Below are 18100 nucleotides of genomic sequence, written 5' to 3'. Positions count from 1 at the left end.
AATAAAAAACCTAATCCAATACTTCTCTCTTTAGCCTCTTGCACATGGGCATTTAAGCCAATGCAATGTAAATTCTCCCTGGCCTGGAATGGCTGTGTGCATCTGCTCTCATGTGTACGTTGGTGCTTGCATAAACATGACTGTAGTATATTGGCATATGCAAAAAAGAGATTAGAAGAAAATCGTTTTTCTCTTTTGAAATACACCTATTTTACGAAAGCATTGGTGTATACCAAAGTCTCATAGAGCCATTCTGTGGGGAAATATGTACAAGAGGCCTTAAAGACAAACTTATGAAGAAAGTAGCATGGTGGAACAAATGTATAGCGGTACATACGACACGTTTACCTATCACTTAATTCTGTGGGTCAGGACATGTCTTTTGTTTTTGGATTTAAAATTTCAAAGTCTGAGCATTATCATGAGTTTGAAAATAAACTTGCATTGTAATTATGTCAAACCTAAATGTACTAGAAAATTGTTGACTTTCTATTTGATTAGAAGCATATCCACATCCTGTGACCATTGTTACAATTAGTGTTCATTACTGGACAGGCAGTAGACTGCCTGCATGTTCGCTCAGTAAAGATTACACACTGTGTGCCATGCTAGTTGAGAACCGTCTTGGTGCTGCTGTATGAGACCTCTACATAGAAGCAGTCTGCTGCAAAGCTGTGTTCAGTGTATAACATGCTGTCCCAATGAGTACACACACACACCAGACAAAATATTTTATGTAGCCAGCTTCATGGTCTAGAGACAGTAAATCGCATAACTAGAAGTCCTCATGCACATTGGATATTTTTACTGTGGCTTTTGTTGTTTTTTTTTTTTTTTCTACAGCTCCCCAGCATGTTATCCTATGTATCCATCCACACAGACTCTAATCAACGTTTTTTGGCTAGAAAAAAAACCACAGGACTAGTAGGGTTTCTAGAGGAGTTTTTTAGCTGTAAAAACATGGTAAAATGCTGCAAACCAGCGTTTTTGGATGTTTTTTTTTTTGACCCAAAAAATGTTTAGGTTAACAAAAAAGCTTGAAAATACCGCTAAACGCTAATGCAAAAAATGCTGAAAACTTAAACTCACGTTTTTAACGTGACTTTACACAGCTAACTTTACCAGCGTTATCAAAACATCCAATGCACATGAGGACTAAAGCATGGGAAGCAATGCTTACAAACTGCTGTGCTGGTAAGTGTGCATTTAATGACTGCTAAATGGCCTCCGCTTCCCCCTTGCACAGAAGAGTTCATGTCAGTGAGGCAGTCTAGGAGAAGATTACATGATGTAGAATGAGGGATTCTTCTGTGAAGAGGAAGTTATATACAGTCATGGCCGAAATTGTTGGCACCCTTGATATTTCTCCAGGAAATCATGTATTTCTCACGAAACGTATTGCATTAACACATGTTTTGCTATACACATGTTTATTCCCTTTGTGTGTATTGGGACAAAACAAAAAAAGGGAGGAAAGAAAGCAAATTCGACATAATGTCACACAAACCTCCAAAAATGGGCTGGACAAAAGTATTGGCACCCTTTCACAACTGCGGATAAATAAGAATGTTACAAGCATGTGATGCTCCTGTAAACTCACCTGGGGCAAGTAACAGGTGTGGGCAATATAGAAATCACACCTGAAAGCAGATAAAAAGGAGAGACGTTCACTTAACCTTTGCATTGTGTGTCTGTCTGTGCCACACTAAGCATGGACAACAGAAAGAGGAGACGAGAACTGTCTGAGGACCTGAGAACCAAAATTGTGGCAAAATATCAACAATCTCAAGGTTACAAGTCCATCTCCAGAGAACTAGATTTGCCTTTGTCCACAGTGCGCAACATTATCAAGAAGTTTGCAACCCATGGCACTGTAGCTAATCTCCCTGGTCGTGGACGGATGAGGAAAATTGATGAAAGATTGCAACGCAGAATAGTCCGGATGGTGGATAAGCAGCCCCAAACATGTTCCAAAGACATTCAAGCTGTCCTGCAGGCTCAGGGAGCATCAGTGTCAGCGCGAACTATCCGTCGACATTTAAATGAAATGAAACGCTATGGCAGGAGACCCAGGAGGACCCCACTGCTGACACAGAGACATAAAAAAGCAAGACTACAGTTTGCCAAAATGTACTTGAGTAAGCCAAAAGCCTTCTGGGAAAACGTCTTGTGGACAGATGAGACCAAGATAGAGCTTTTCGGTAAAGCACATCATTCTACTGTTTACCGAAAACGGAATGAGGCCTACAAAGAACAAAACACAGTACCTACGGTAAAATATGGTGGAGGTTCAATGATGTTTTGGGGTTGTTTTGCTGCCTCTGGCACTGGGTGCCTTGACTGTGTGCAAGGCATCATGAAATCTGAGGATTACCAAAGGATTTTGGGTCGCACTGTAGGGCCCAGTGTCAGAAAGCTGGGTTTGCGTCCAAGATCCTGGGTCTTCCAGCAGGACAATGACCCCAAACATACGTCAAAAAGCACTCAGAAATGGATGGCAAAGAAGCGCTGGAGAGTTCTGAAGTGGCCAGCAATGAGCCCAGATCTAAATCCCATTGAACACCTGTGGAGAGATCTTAAAATTGCTGTTGGGAAAAGGTGTCCTTCCAATAAGAGAGACCTGGAGCTGTTTGCAAAGGAAGAGTGGTCCAAAATTCCGGGTGAGAGGTGTCAGAAGCTTATTGATGGTTATAGGAAGCGACTGATTTCAGTTATGTTTTCCAAAGGGTGTGCAACCAAATATTAAGTTAAGGGTGCCAATACTTTTGTCCAGCCCATTTTTGGGGTTTTGTGTGACATTATGTCATATTTGCTTTTCTGCCTCTGTTTTATATTTGTTCCAATACATACAAAGGGAATAAACATGTGTATAGCAAAACATGTGTTAATGCAATACCTTTTTTGTGTGAAATACTTGATTTTCAGGAAAAATATCAAGGGTGCCAACAATTTCGGCCATGACTGTAGCTCCACAAGGCTTGATGCACATGGGTGTCTAAAGGCCTCAAAGCCGTCTTGTATAAAATCATGGTGTTTTCCTACACCTGGGGTGCTGCATACAGCCTTCTAGTCCCCAGCGCTATCCCATGCCAGTGGAGCACTTTCCCTTGCCAGTCCATGAGTGGCTATAGGTGGCCGTATTCATGTGAGCGCCGATGCCTTGTGCATCAGCCTTTGCCTGCGCATGTGTGCACAGCAGTTTTCCCCAAATGTGGAAACGGTGCTTTCGGGCAAATGCGATGAGAGTACAGCCTTTCATGCAACTTCTCTGACTTGTGAAAAGGTTGTATTTTGCACTATTGGGCTTTGCAGCCTCTAGGTGACCAAGTGCATGAAGTCTTAAAATCGTATTACTTTATGTCAACTGTGTGGGATTGGTTTGTGTATTGTCCATCACAGTGCAGCAGAGGACCCAGAGGACATGGGCAGTCACTGTAGTAACACACTAATATCCAGCTTTCACTGGGATCCCATAGGTATGCCATATGTGTACACAATTGGTCCAAGCTGGTCTAATATAGCTACAAAATCCATACATTGTTATTATGACAACAAAATTTGCCAGAGGGGTATTTTGGATTTTGTGGTTTTCAGGCAGGAATTGGTCACAAAAGTCAAACTGCAAAGTTACCCTTAGGGCTAGTTCTCGATGCAGTCCAGTGCGTTTTCTCTTTTTGCATCAAAAATGCATGCACAGTGTTTTCCATATATTCCAATGGCTCTAGTTCACACTAGTGTGGTCAGTTTCCAGTGCAGAAAAAGTAGAACATTCTGCATTTTTTTTTTTTTTGCACAGAACTGCACTGCAGCATGGCAAACTGCACCGGAGTAGAGTGTGGTGTGAAAAGTAAGCAAAAATGCATCCGGAGTGTGTATTTCGTAGTGTGAACTGGCCCTTAAAGTTTAGATTGCCCCCCTCCATGACCTCTGTCCCAGATAGCAATTCAACAAGCAATGCAGCAGTAGCCCTCCCTCGCAGATTGCAGGCTGTGACTCTAAATTAGCACAATGTATGTAAAGCATCATTTGTATGTTTCAATCCAATTCACTTGATATTCCTTTTTGCTAGAGCGCCAGGAAGCAGGTGAAGGTGGTCTGCTGATACTATAGTACGATATAAATGTCCCCTCGCATTATAGCAATAACCCGAGATCAAAGGAATTGTGGAAAGTTAGGCCGCATGCACACTGAGCGTTTGCCCAACTCTTTTGAGCACCATCTCCTGGCTGGAGAAAAGCAGCATTGACAACATGCCTAAAGCCATGTTTAGGCGTTCATTCAATTCAATGGCCATAACATTCTGTCCAATGAAATGAATGAATGCTCAAGTGCCAAACATGTCTATTGCTTAGATGTGTTTCTGCTTGTTCAGCGTTACTTTTTACTGGAACGCTGTCCGCTGAATGTGGGCATATAATGGGTTCTTTTTTCTGCCTCTAAATGCTCCTGCCTGTAAATGCCTTGTGTGCAAGGACACAGAGGTTGATTTACTAAAGGGAAACATACTGTGCACTGCAAGTGCAGTTGCTCCAGAGCTTAGTAAATGAGGTAAAGGTTCACTTTGAAAAGAATACACAACCACATGCAAGGAAAATAAAAACAGCATTTTTGCTTGCACTTGATTGCATGATAGAATTCAGCAGAGCTTCCCTTCATTTCAGAGCCTTTCCTCAGATTTAGAGCAACTGCACCTGCAGTGCACAGACTACTTGCCTTTAGTAAATCAACCCCATCAGCTAACACGGAGGGGTGTTTTTAGAGGCAGAAAAAAAGTCAAATTCCCTTTTTAAAAGTGGCGTTTTTGATGCCCAGCTTGTGTGAAGCCTAAGCCCCTTTCACACCCATGTGTTTTTGTAGCTCAAAGCTTCAAAACACAGAGAAAAAAATATCCGTTCTCGATGGAGATGGTTCACATCTCCACTCCAAGTTGCCTGAAGCTGAAAAAAGTTTTAGAAAAGTCGAGACTTGTAGCTCGATTCGGGCAGATTGCGTTTTTATGAAGCGATTTTTTCCTCCATAGAAATGTATTGAGACATGCAGTTTGTGCATTTGTGCCCAGTGATGTCACAAGTCCTCTCCTTCCTTTTCTTCATCTGGCAGTGGGTTGATCATAAATGCTGCAAACGGTATTGCTGCATTAGTACGTAGCGCTGCAGCATTTTGATATAAGCCCATTAGGGATGGACAACCTGGGCTCACAGAAAGTGGGTTGCATGACTTGGCTCATTTAACCATAAAAGAAGTTTGCTGGAGACAGCACCAGTGATGGACATTTGGTAGCCAGGACTGCTTTATTTTCACTTGCAGGTACTGATAATTTAGGTTGTTTGCCCAAAATAGAGATGGACTTCAAAGAATATGTAAACCCAACATGTCATATTCCTGATATGCCTGCCTGCTGTACCATGTACTTGTATGAAAAATTACTATGTTCCCTTTTATATTGATTCCTTTGTGTGAAATCCCTGGTGTCCCTGCCAGTCCCTATACTTTTCTATTAAAAACTGACCAAACTAGGCAGGAGAGCAGTGTGGTCAGTTCTTTGAGCTGTTCTGGGAACTCTGCTCTTTCCCAATGATCAGACTTGTACTGACATGTTCCTAACCCCCCCCCCCCCCACCAATTTTTAAATACTCAGACCAACAACCATGCCAAGTTTAAAGTCACTTAAATCCCCTTTCTTCCCCATTCTAATGCTTTGTTTGAACTTAAGCAAGTCGTCATCTCCACATCTAGATGCCTAAATGCATTGAGTTGTTGCCATGTTATTGGCTGATTAGCAATTTGTGTTACCAAGCAATTGAACAGGAGTACCTAATGAAGTGGCCAGTGCGTGTGCTATGCTTTCCCTTTAACGTGTCTGATCACTGTTCCACCAGAGTCGTCACAGCCAGCAGCATCTGCCCCTGCTCTACAATTGTTCTATTAAATTATTTGTATGGATCTTCTTCTCCTCCCACTAGCTGTCCAAATTTTTAAAATACACTGTCGTGCGGGGCACTGCCCATCCAGGCGCGTCACTCATTTACAGTGTTTTGTGAATGAGAAACTACAAGTCCCGACAGCCTAAGTGGCTGTCGGCTTGTAGTTCTTAATGAACTACCATGGTGCTGTGGAGCGTTGTGGTAGTTAATTGATTCTTCCTGTCAGTATATTTACTTGCCTGTACATCCCGTACGAGCAAGCACACATACTGACAGGTCTGCAGGAGACCTGCATGACACCATCGATTTTGCTGATCAGTGGTGCAATAGTTTACAGGCTCCTGCAACAAAAAATAATAAATGCACGTTTTATTTATTTTTTCCTGCAAAAAAGTACATTTATTATTTTTTAGCAAAGTGTGAACTTATCCTTTAACTGAATAAGCTGAAGATGGAAGCTGATCAATTAATTTGTGCAGCTGCTCTAGATTTTCTCTGTTCCATTTTAAATACATTTCCTCTTCTATATTTTTTTTTCCATAAAGAGCAGCAGTGGGCGAGAAAGCAGTTCAACAGATTAGGCTCATTGCAGCATTTTCATGAAAAACTTAATTACATGTTAGGAGAGTTCTCTAGCTACTACTCTCAGTGCCTGTTCTTTGACTTCAGAAATTCGACATAAATCAAGCCTCACCAGTGTGAACCAATGCTGCTTGTCTGGACAGGAGATCTGTGTTTAGTACTTCCCACGCTTCCTTTCTGATGCACTGCCTGTGAGTGAGGCAGTGTCTAACAAGTTAGCATAACCCACATTCCCACCTGTTCTAACTTGTTGTCCAGCGTCACACTCGGAGCATTAGAATGTCATCTCAAGTATGGAGAGTCAAACATCTCTGAAGGCCTTTGCTGCAATGCATGTCAAATCAGGTCTGCAGTTGTGTCAGGGAAGCCTTTCATTAACACATGTTTATTTTTTTCTGTAGTACAAGATTGGACAGCTGTACATGATCAGCAAGCACAGCCATGAACAAAGTTCAGATGGAGAAGGGGTGGAAGTTATCATCAATGAGCCTTATGAAGACCCCATCCATGGCAAAGGGCAGTACACGGAGAAAAGAGTCTACCTGAACAGGTCTGCTATAAATGAGAATGTTAAAGTGGAAGTAAAGTGTGTGTGTGTTTCTTTTGTTTTTTTTTTTTTCACTTGTACCTACAGGTAAACCTATAATAAGGCTTAGCTGTAGGTACTGTAAATATCTTCAATGTGCGCCGTTTAGGAGATATTTACCTGTATAGAGCATGCGCTCTGAAGGAACGGCATACACATGCCGTTCTTTCAGAGCTGTGTGCCGGGAGTGACGTCATTGCGGCTTGGGAACCCGGAAGAAGAACCGAGTGAAGATGGAAGCATTGTCAGCAGTGATGACACGGCACTGGAGGGCTTCGTTTTAAGGTAAGGTTACCATAATGTGCCGGTATGCACATTATGCTTTTTGTCTCACAAGGGAAAAGTAACCCCCCCCCCTTAGTTTACTACCGCTTTAACAGTTGGCCTGTTTTTCATTCAGTTTATTCATTGTAAAAACTTTGTTGTCCTTTTCATATTTTACGTTGATGTTACGCCCTATTTTTTTTTTTATTTTTTACAATCCTAGATCTTATGCAGGTGTGTAGTTGCTCCTCTAGCAAATCATGAATTTTGGCACAGCTATTTCAGTGTTAAGATTTATCACACATTGCAGGCCTCTGAGTCCGGGTAAGCCTACTTTACAGCCTCATTGTGTAAAACACACAAATGTGAATTCTACGCATGCTATATTTTTTACATAGCTACATTTGGTCCAGCTTGGACCAATATAACTATGCATATACCATACCTGGTCTTAGATGGTGATCTCCACTTGCTTTCAGGTTCCATGCTGAGTGGCCGGCCTGATGCATTGTGAACACAAAAAGTCGCTTGTTCAGTATGAGGCACCATTCAAAGAATGATTTGCACTTTCTGAGTGAATGCAAAGCATTTTCTGATTGGATGAGGTAAACACCTTTTTTTTTTTTCTTTTTCTTTTTTTTTTTTTTCAATCCTAAATGTCCCAAAGTGGAATTCCAGCTAAATATTAAAATCATCCAGTGCTTGGTACATAAAAATTAATATGCTTCTTTATTATGCTTATGTATCAGTTATAGTTGTAAACTAAGAGTGACCTGTTGATTTTGTAACTTTGAAGTTTGCATTATTATTTCCGACTTAGGGCTGGGTATCATTCTATCTCACTATCATTTATCTAAGCATTCATGATGATGTGGCATGTTGGATGCTTCCTCTATTGCAGGCATTCCTCCATTTTATTGTGGACATTGGTAATCATGGTGCATGGCCCACCCTGCCGCTCCCAACATTCTGCCAAAGGCACACAAATTGTCGTCCCCTGCCGCATACACCCATATATGCTAATATGGGGTGCTAGAGAGAGGCATGTTGGGACATGTACTCCCAGCACTATCACTGGGACTACAGGAAGGGGCAAGATGTCAGACGATTACTCTTCCTACAGCCATTCAGTGCATAGCCATAACACACACACACATCATAAAGGGGCGTAAACAATCCTTTTATAGAAAAAAGGATGGGTATAAGGGCATCATTGTACATGCATGGCTTTATATTCATCTGATATTCGCCTAGGATACTACTTTATCCACTTCAAGACAGGACTGTTTCACCCTCTTCTTGCCCAGGTAATTTTTTCAGTTTTCAGTGCTGTCGCACTTTGAACAACTACTTAGACCTGCAATACTGTACCCAATCGAATTGTGCATAATTCATCTAATTTATGGAGGCCCTAAAATGCCTGAACAATAAAAATTTTCGCCAATGACCCCTTTTGGAAAGTAGATAGTTCAAAGTAGTTAGTAAGAGGCATTGTGAGTTATTTGAAGCTTTAATATTTTGTTGCAATTTTTGGGGAGAATTAAAAAATGTATTTTGTGAAGGGAAAAAAAAAACCCCACAAAGTTGTCATTTTAACAAGTTATTTCTCACACACAGAATAGGCATACATACAATTACACCCCAAGACACATTCTTGTATTCCTCCCGGTTATGGGCATGCCATGTGTAATGAGGTGTGTGTTTGTTTTTTTTTTGGTTTTTGTTTTTTTGTCGTCGTCGTCCCCCCCCCCCCCCCCACAGCCTTGATGCATAGAGGGGCCCAAAATCCAAGGAGCACCTTTTGAGCTTTCGAGGAGAATATATGCATCCAATTTCCTGGTTACTGATTATATTTCTTGGGTCTTGAGTGTCAGTATAGCAAGATTAGGTAAAAAACTGGGATGCCTAACAAGGAAAAGTGGATTTACAATAATATTATGAATGGAGTCCCAAAGTTGGGTAACTCAAAAAAATGCATAAAGATAAATACTGCCGACTCACTGAGTGTAATACAAAAAGTGGTGTCCTCAGAACCATTTATGTGGTAAGAAAAGACAAAAAGAACCAGGGGACAAGGCTCCGCTGGCAGAGAGGTTCCAATGAGAACAACCCCGGCTAAACAAAAAAGCACAATTTATTACAAAGTCAAAAATCAAAACATTCACTGACAAAAATGTACCGTACGTATGACACCTTCACCACACACAGACAGATAAAAGACAACGTGGTCATGCAAGAAAACAGCCCTCGCTCAGGGATCCTGGCTCCCCTGACATGCACAAGTAGGATCAAAAAGGGACAGGTTTGATAGACCTGAAAAATAGCAAATGGAATTCCAGAAGTGTAAATTGAAACAAGATGGAAATAGGATCAATAAATGAGGACAAAAAGGCACAATTGAGGAATAAATGCAATAATGATTGAAAAAATTGACATAAATGATGAATGTTTGTATAATCAATTTAGCTTGAGGCTGTGCATGATATCATTCTGTAATATCAACGATCTATGAATGGATGAATCCCCATTAAGTTTAAGAATAACTCCAACCTGCCTAATTATCCCATCTTCACGATAACCTCCTAGTAAGGAAAGTTCTGCATCACAATGGAAGCTGTGTATAGTGTGGAGAGGCAGGGAGTGAAATGCATGTCTTAAATGTCAGGACAGGAGAAGCACCCACAAAATGATCACTTTTTGGAATATAAACACCCCAAGGTATTTTTTGAAGGGCATAGTGACTACACAAAGTTGTCATTTATTTCTAACCCACATCCTTAGAAATATACTCAAACACATTCTGCTACTCCTTCCAAGTGTGGCTATGCCACAGGTGTGAGACTCAGTCTAACTACTTTAGAGGGCCTAAGATTCAAGGGGCACAGTCAGGAAATTAGATGTGTAATTTATGCCTCTGGAAAGCCTAACTGCCTATCCCTGTTTTTGGAGGCCTTGGAGCACCAGGACAGTGAAAACACCCACAAAATGACAAGCAAATGCCCCAAATTATTTTTTAAGATGCATGGTGTCTTAAAATCTTCACTTTTTTTTTTTTTTTTTGCTGCAAGTTTTTGGAAAGAGAAACCGTTTTTTACAAGATTGTCTATTTAGTAAGATATTTTTCACACACAGCATGAGCATACTTAGAATTGCACCCCAAAACACATTCTGCTGCTCCTTTAGAGTATAGCAATACCACATGTGTGAGACTTTCCCGATGTTTGAACTGACCATGTACTGGACATGGTGTCTTGTGTATCACACAAATCAACCAATTGTATCTAAACAGTGTACTGTAATGGTTGCCTCCGTGTGAGTGGTCAGGGAAAATAGCTTAGTGTAGCTTTACCTATAGCATCTTTAGCCTATAGTACAGTTGGCTGAATTTGGTGCAGGGATGCCTTTACTGTAATTGTGCTATAGCTGGCCATCTGTGTTTTGTGTGTGCCTTTTAACCACTTCCCGACCGGCCGTTGTATATAAACGGCCGGACGGTGGCACTGCAGGGTTGGGTGGCCGTCTATAAACGGCCTCCCCGCACCCTGCTTGTGCGCGCTCCCTGGGAGCGCGCAGCACCGCGATCTGGTGCCCGCTGTGTCCTCCGGACACAGTGAAACACCGATCGTCGGACGGGACCTCTGTACGAGGTCCCGATCATGTGATCACAGATTGGCCAATCAGTGATCACATGCAAAGTAGTAAGCAAGATGTCACTTCTGACATCATTGCTTATTATGTGTGAAATCTGTGAATGATCACAGAGGTCACATGGTACAAGGCTATTCACAAAAGACTTGTACCATGTGACAAGCTGTGACCAATCACAGCTCACTCAGTTCTTCTCAATGAGTGCAAGAATGCACACAGAGAGAAAGAGAAATGATTGCTTTTACATCCTATATGGGTGTAAAAGCAATCTGTGTAAAAAAAAAAAAAAAAAAAATCTTCATCACCCCTCACAAGTAGTACAGTGTCACCATGGTGACACTGTACTGCTAGGGTGACAGTATGTAAAAAATAAAAATAAAAAATAATATAAAAAAATAAAATAAAAATGTAAAAAAAAATGTTTAAAAATTATAATTTTTGCTTATAAACTAATTTGGTTTTTTTTTTTACTAAAAAGATAACGGAATACATTTTGGCTAAGATTTATGATGAAATATTATTTATTTGCAAAATGTTATTAAAAAAACTTTTTTTCAAAAATTTTTGGATATTTCATTTACATAGCAAAAAAAATACAAATCCCAGTGGTGAATAAATACCACCAAAATAAAGCTTTATCTATCTCAAAAAATTGGTAAAAAATTCATCTGGGTACAGTGTTGCATGACCGCGCAATTGTCATTCAAAGTGTGATAGCGCTAAAAGCTGAAAATTGCCCTGGTCAGGAAGGGAGTAAAAGTGTCCGGTCTGGAAGTGGTTAAGGAGGGGTGGGCTCCCTCCAGGCACACTTGGCCAGTGATATATGTGCTCTCACTGTGGAGGCTCTGGAAATTTTAGTGTTAGGGCCACAGTATACAGAGGACCCTTGACGAGGGACTTAGGCTTGCGCGTATATTTGCAAATGTGTGCAAACAAAACCCTGTTTTTAAAACTCAAAATCTTAGGGCCAATTTGATTATTTTGCAGGCTGAATAGTAAGTGCTCTGGGAAATACTTTGAGACATGGTCAGTAAATAGGGAAAGGATCTGTCCAGGCAGGGGAGAACATGGTCAGTAAACAGGCCTGGGTCAGTACAGGGTGCCAGACAGAGGCAACACTGCACTGGTGTGGTGGAGATCGGGAACCCAAATTTTAGCTACACTGGTATGGCAACACTGTGACTTGTGTGGTAGTGATCAGAGACACTGTGACTGGCTGCACTATTTGGGATCTTTCACACGTGAGGTTGGGGGGGGGGGTACAACCTCCATAGTTGAGCTGCATTTTTACTGCTTCTCAACTTCTAATGCTTTAGCTGCAGAAGTGGCAGCCAGGGGTGTACATATTCTATAGCTGTAATGCTTTGCAGGAACTCTACCCCCCTGTGCACTTGCTGATGGTGACCCATTCGAGTGAATACAGCAGTATAGCACCTCCTCACTGCCTGACAAATGCTCTCGGAAGAGCCATCTGAACATGGAATGCCCCTCAGAGTGCATTGCACATGATCATGAGTCCTTATGGTGACCCTATTACTGGTGTGGTGGTGACTAGGGACACTAGGACTGACTGGTGTAACAGTGATTAGTAACACTGTAACTGGTGTGGTGGTGGTTGGGGACACTGTAACTGGTGTGATGCAGCCGTGATCTGGATCACTGACTGGGAGCACTGGTCTGGTAACATTTGTACTGCTGTGGAGATGATCCGGGACGATGGTTGGTGGCACTGACAGAGTGACATTAGAGCATCCAGCCATTGCTACACGATCACCACCATGGGTACATCCTCCCAGTGTTGGGTGTAACAATTGTGTGCAATAGAGACATGGACACTGTACAAGGCAGCCATCTTGTTAGGCCTCAGCCATTTTGGCTCTCCTTTCCTCCCTCATGGTATGGAATTTAAAACTGTAAGTTGAATGGACATAAATAAAACACAGATAGATGAAGCTCCAGGGCTGTTATCCGCTAATTAGTCTGGTGTAGGAGGTCTGCTTTGAAAGCCACTTTCCTCTGCTCGATCGTAAAACAATAACTCGGTCAGTCATGACCTGTTAAGCCATTAGGGCTAGAGCTTGCCATAAAACATACATTCCACATGTAGACATTTTTTCAAACAATTCTTAAAGTTCAGCAGGAACTGGGCACATTAATATTAGGTATATAATTGGTATTGGGTATATATTTGGATAAATCATTTTGGTCGGACAAGGTCTTACATGACTATATTGGAACCTAGGACGTGGAACAGGACTGTCTCTTCCCTCCTGGGTGACAAGGAGATGCTGTGTTTGGTATCGCTGGGTTTGAAATATAATTTTGAATAATAATCTGCCAGTTGCTAGGATGCCACCTGCACCTATTGGAGGTTATTAACCTTAGTATGAAATTGTAGTGCGGTCTTGACCTTGGTTTACCGCTTCAAATCTCCAAATAGGATGATTGGTCATTTGTTCTCAGGCAACACCCCTTTAATATGATAGAAAAAGACTGACAGGCTGGAGAAAAGACAGCTCTTGTTTAACATCAATCAGGAAACATCTACAGACTTGAGAGCCAAGGCAATCTTTTTGTTCCGACAATTGGACTCTGCTTAAACCAAGGACATTGCAAGTATTTTGCCTTCTGAACTCCTTTCTTTTATTTCTGTTGTTTTATTGCTCTCTTTATAGCTTTTGCAACCTCTTTTTCGGTAATTATTTTAATTGGACCATTTTGACCTTTTTTAGTAATAAACCATATTTTGAAAAGTGTTGAAACTGTCTCTAAAGCTTTTAATGCAAACTAAAGAATCCATGTCTCTTGAAGAGTGCTACTGTATGTAATAATCCTCTGACTATAGCTGTCTGTTGTGACAGTGTGTTACAGATGCTTATGCTAATATCATGGTGTTGCTAGAATTTGTGAGTTTCCTCCTGCTCTGTAAAAAAAAAAAAAAAAAAAAAAAAAAAAGGTGGTGGTGGCAGTGTGAAGGGTTAATTGCATAATTGCAAGCTGGCTGGCAAGTTGTCCAAGAACATTGTTCTCTCCCTCTTTTTTTCACTATGTGATGCCTGTTTATGTGTCCTTGCTTCATAAGCCAGTTATAGACTTGGGCGGGTGGCCACTTTTATGCATGTTTGATTTTTTGGTACGTGGGTGCACTAGGACCCTGGTTGCCATTGTGCTACATGCTGGGGTCCAGTGCACTCCTTTGCCTTTAAGAGGGGTGGCTCCCTCAGGTCCACCTGCCCTTGATCTATCCGTTAAATGCATGTGCCTCTACTATGGGGACTCACAAATTTTAGAGTTAGGACCACAGATGATCAGGGTGCCGTGTCGTGGCTCTGTGGCTTACGTATGTATTTGCAAATGTGTGCTAACTAAACCCCTGTTATAAACGCATACTGTTAGACAGGTTAATTTGGTTGTTAGCAAGCTGGCTGGCAAGTTGTCCAAGAACATTGTTCTCTCCCTCTTTTTTTCACTATGTGATGCCTGTTTATGTGTCCTTGCTTCATAAGCCAGTTATAGACTTGGGCGGGTGGCCACTTTTATGCATGCTTAATTGCATAATTAGCCTAACCCAGTAACAATTGCTCTCAGGCTGCTGGCACATAGATTTTCCAGCTAGCGGGACCACAATCTTTTGTGCAGGCCACAGCTGAGAGTGGCATTGCAAAGGGTCCATTATTCACATACATAAGTGTTTTGGAATATATGCACTTTGGGACTTGTGAAGCTCTTTCAAATGATTTGTTTTCTAAATTCTGATTTATTACACATTAATATGTGGCTTACATTTGTTTATTTTTTGATGCACTTTATTGTAGCACTGTTACAGTTGTGTTTTTATTTTATATTGCAGCACTTTGTTTTACTATTCTCATTTAGTATCAAAATCCTTAGTGTTTAGCTGCTTTATATTGTATGCACACCTAAGCACAGGGTTTTCTTTTGATGGCAATAAAAACCTAAAAGAGGCTCTAACCATTCCCCACTTTGGCCAAAAACAAGGTTTTGGCTGACCTTCCATACTACTGACACTTGATTGTGTTTAAGATAACAATCCTGTGTTATTTCTTCAACTACAGAGCAGAGTGAGAAGAATTACACACAAGTACAGGAACAGTGATTTTTGGCATTTAACAGGTGACCTGTATGCAATTTTGGTAAATACAAATGGTGGGGCAGTGTATGCGAAGCAGTGCCCAGTGACCTGATAATAGTACTGAGCAGCCATAATAGGAAATATGCATTACCAGTGTGCATATGGATGGATGGGGGAGTATACATGGAAGTGCAGAGGAAGTTGCCAACTGTTTCAGAAGAAAAAGTCATACACTCTTGTTGCAAATGAGTAAAAGTTTGCGGATATCCTCATTATGCATTTTGGCACAGTCTGGTTTGTGCTTATGGGGTTGATCATGACGTTGCCTACTTGTAGCAGAGGAAGGGTACCACTTGTCTGTTGATGTAAAGTCATAAATCTGAAGATGTAATAGTGGTGAAGTTGTTTTTCAAAAAACATCATGTAAATTCACTCTGAAGGGACAGTGCAAAACTAGTAGATATCAGGTGAACTGCTATAACTACGGCTTTACTTGATCGCAGCATCAGGGGAAAAGGGCCTATGCGGCCTGCTGGAGTAGAGTGGAATTCCACCTAGCATTAAGCATAGTTTGATGAACTCTTTCCCAGTACAAGATTTCATTAAACACAGTATTAAGTTGAGCAGTATAAACCTTTTACTTATGCTGGCTTTTCTTCACTCCATGCCATTTGTAATACCAGCTGGTGATGAGTGCAAAGCCTAGTACAAACATGAAGAAGTATGTTCCACAAGAACACAAAGGAATCCCCTGACTTTAACTGTATATACTAGTGCAGACTGTCCTTGTTAAGAGCTCTTGTAAACACACTGTGTGCCAAGTTCTAGTACACAAGATCTTCCACTTGCCTGTTTCAGTGGAACGTTACCGTAAAACAAATGTTGTCCATGGATGCCATGCCTTTTAGGAACTGTTGATGCTACAAAAAACCTTTTACTGCTTGTTTATGTAAATAAAGGGTAAATTACACAATATTTTGTGCTTATCCTTTTAGAAAGAGTCCCTTTTTTGCCTTCTCTGAAGGTCACCCTGTGTTTTGTTTTGTTTTTTGGGGGGGGGTTTTCCCCACCATTTCTAGGTGGCTCTGGCAGCTCACTTCCAGAACTTATGCCCTCAAGGAAGGGGTTCTTTTCTGCATCAGGGCCCCTTTCATGAGGTTTGTTTCTTGGGCCTTTCAGCATCAAGCATCAATTTCACAGGTTTGCAAGGCCACCACCTAGTCCTCTGTTCATACTTTCTCTAAGTTTTACCGAGTCTTCAGGACTCTTCTGATGCGCATGTCATCCACAAGGTGTTTCAAGATATCTGCCTAGTTTAATGGTACCTTCACTCTTGGTTTTTGTGGGCCTGTTTCAGCCGTCTGCGATGTTGCTTGTGGACATCCCATGATCTGACTTGCTGGTTTGTGTTGTTACTGTACAATTAAGTTACTGGAAATTCCATGTCATCTAGGACAAAGGTCCCTCCCCTTCGACCTCAGTGTCTCCTTATTCCTTTCCCACTGAGTGGGGTTATATGATGGTGCACTGGGAGGGAGTCCCCAGCTAAGCTATTGCCAGTGTCCAATCACCTGCAGGTAGAGGCATATATACAATAACTCCTGGTCTAGGACTTCCTGTCCTGTTTTATCTTCCATGTTATGGAATGTACTGCTTTTTTTTTTTTTTCTTCTTTATTTTATTTGATCATTGATTTTGTCTGAGCCAAATATTTTTGGTGATATACTTCCCTTTGCGGCCACAGTGCTTGGGGCATGTGCACATTCCACTTTAGTTATAGTGCTTGGGTAATTTAGTGTTACACAGTTACATGGTTGGTAAGGATGAATAAAGGCACAGGCCCATCTAGTTCAACCAATATATGGACATTTGCTTCACTACCAATTTTCATATCCCTGTGCATTGTGTTCACTGAGTAACGCATCTAAACGTTTTAATTTATCTTGAAGTGTAAACACATTAAAAAAAAAAAAATTTAAATGTTTAACCACTTGCCCTCCAGAGGATTTACCTCCTTTTCTGACCAGGCCATTTTTTGCAATACGGCGCTGCGTTACTTTAACTGACAATTGCGCGGTCATGAAACTCTGCACTCAAATAAAATTTACGTTGTTTTTTTCCCAACAAACAGAGCTATCTTTTGGTGGTATTTGATCGCCTGTGCACTTTTTTTTTATTTTTTTACGCTATAAACAAAAAAGATTTGACAATTTAAAAAAAAAACAAAACAATTTTTTACTTTTTGCTATTAAACATGTCCAGTAAAAAAATTTTAAAATCAAATTTCGTCATAAATTTAGGCCAAAATGTATTCTGCGAAATGTCTTTGCTAAAAAAAATACCAATACATGTAAATTGGTTTATGTGAAAGTTATAGCATTTACAAATGGCTGTGTATACTAGATTTTTTTTTTTTTCTCTAAATCGTAATGGCGGCGATCAGAGACTTATAGTGGGACATCCCCAGTGAAACCAATACAGTGATCAGTGCTAATGGCACTAGGCAGGAAGGAGTTAAAGTGGGGAGATCAAAGGGTTAATTGTGAGCTGTTTTACTGTGTGGGCTGTGTGTTTCACTGTAAGCACACTGCTTTGTATGAGCATAGCAGAGCCATACAAAGCAGTGTGCAGGAGCTGACAGAGGAGAGCTCTGTGTTGCTTACGTACAGGTCTCTTCCCCCCCCCCATCGGAAATCCTCAGAGATCACAGGGTGCTGGCGGGGGGGTATCACCGGCGGGGACCCAGTGATTGACAGCTGAGGCCACGAATGGCAGCGCAGGTAGGGGGCGCCCTCTAGCTGGAACTGCAAAATCACGTGTGTGTATATATACGTGACTTTGCGCACCCGTGCCGCCCTGTTGCAATATTTCTGCTATAGGGTGGTGCGGAAGCAGTTAAGCTTGTGATTTTGTGTTGGGCTGCAGGTTGGACACCCCTGATTTATAGATTTGTATATAGCAATCCTATCCCCTTCTAAGCACCTCTTCTGCAAGCAGCATGAG

At 41.3% G+C, this 18100-nt stretch overlaps 1 protein-coding gene across 1 annotated transcript in view; it reads left to right on the top strand.

The window, feature by feature from the left end:
* LOC149451132 (cytoplasmic phosphatidylinositol transfer protein 1-like) overlaps positions 1 to 18100 on the top strand; it is a 160745-nt gene that overhangs the window by 80425 nt on the left and 62220 nt on the right. The window contains exon 2 of the mRNA XM_089690970.1: positions 6908 to 7056. Coding sequence (XP_089547096.1) covers positions 6908 to 7056 — 149 coding nt within the window. The remainder of the gene's footprint in view (positions 1 to 6907; positions 7057 to 18100) is intronic.

The sequence above is a fragment of the Staurois parvus genome, unplaced genomic scaffold, assembly GCF_062004578.1.
Source record: "Staurois parvus isolate SC_StPar_1 unplaced genomic scaffold, SC_StPar_1.0 ptg000548l, whole genome shotgun sequence".
Taxonomy (NCBI): domain Eukaryota; kingdom Metazoa; phylum Chordata; class Amphibia; order Anura; family Ranidae; genus Staurois; species Staurois parvus.
The sequence above is the reverse complement of the archived record's forward strand: the minus strand, read 5'-3'. Positions and strand labels throughout refer to the sequence as shown.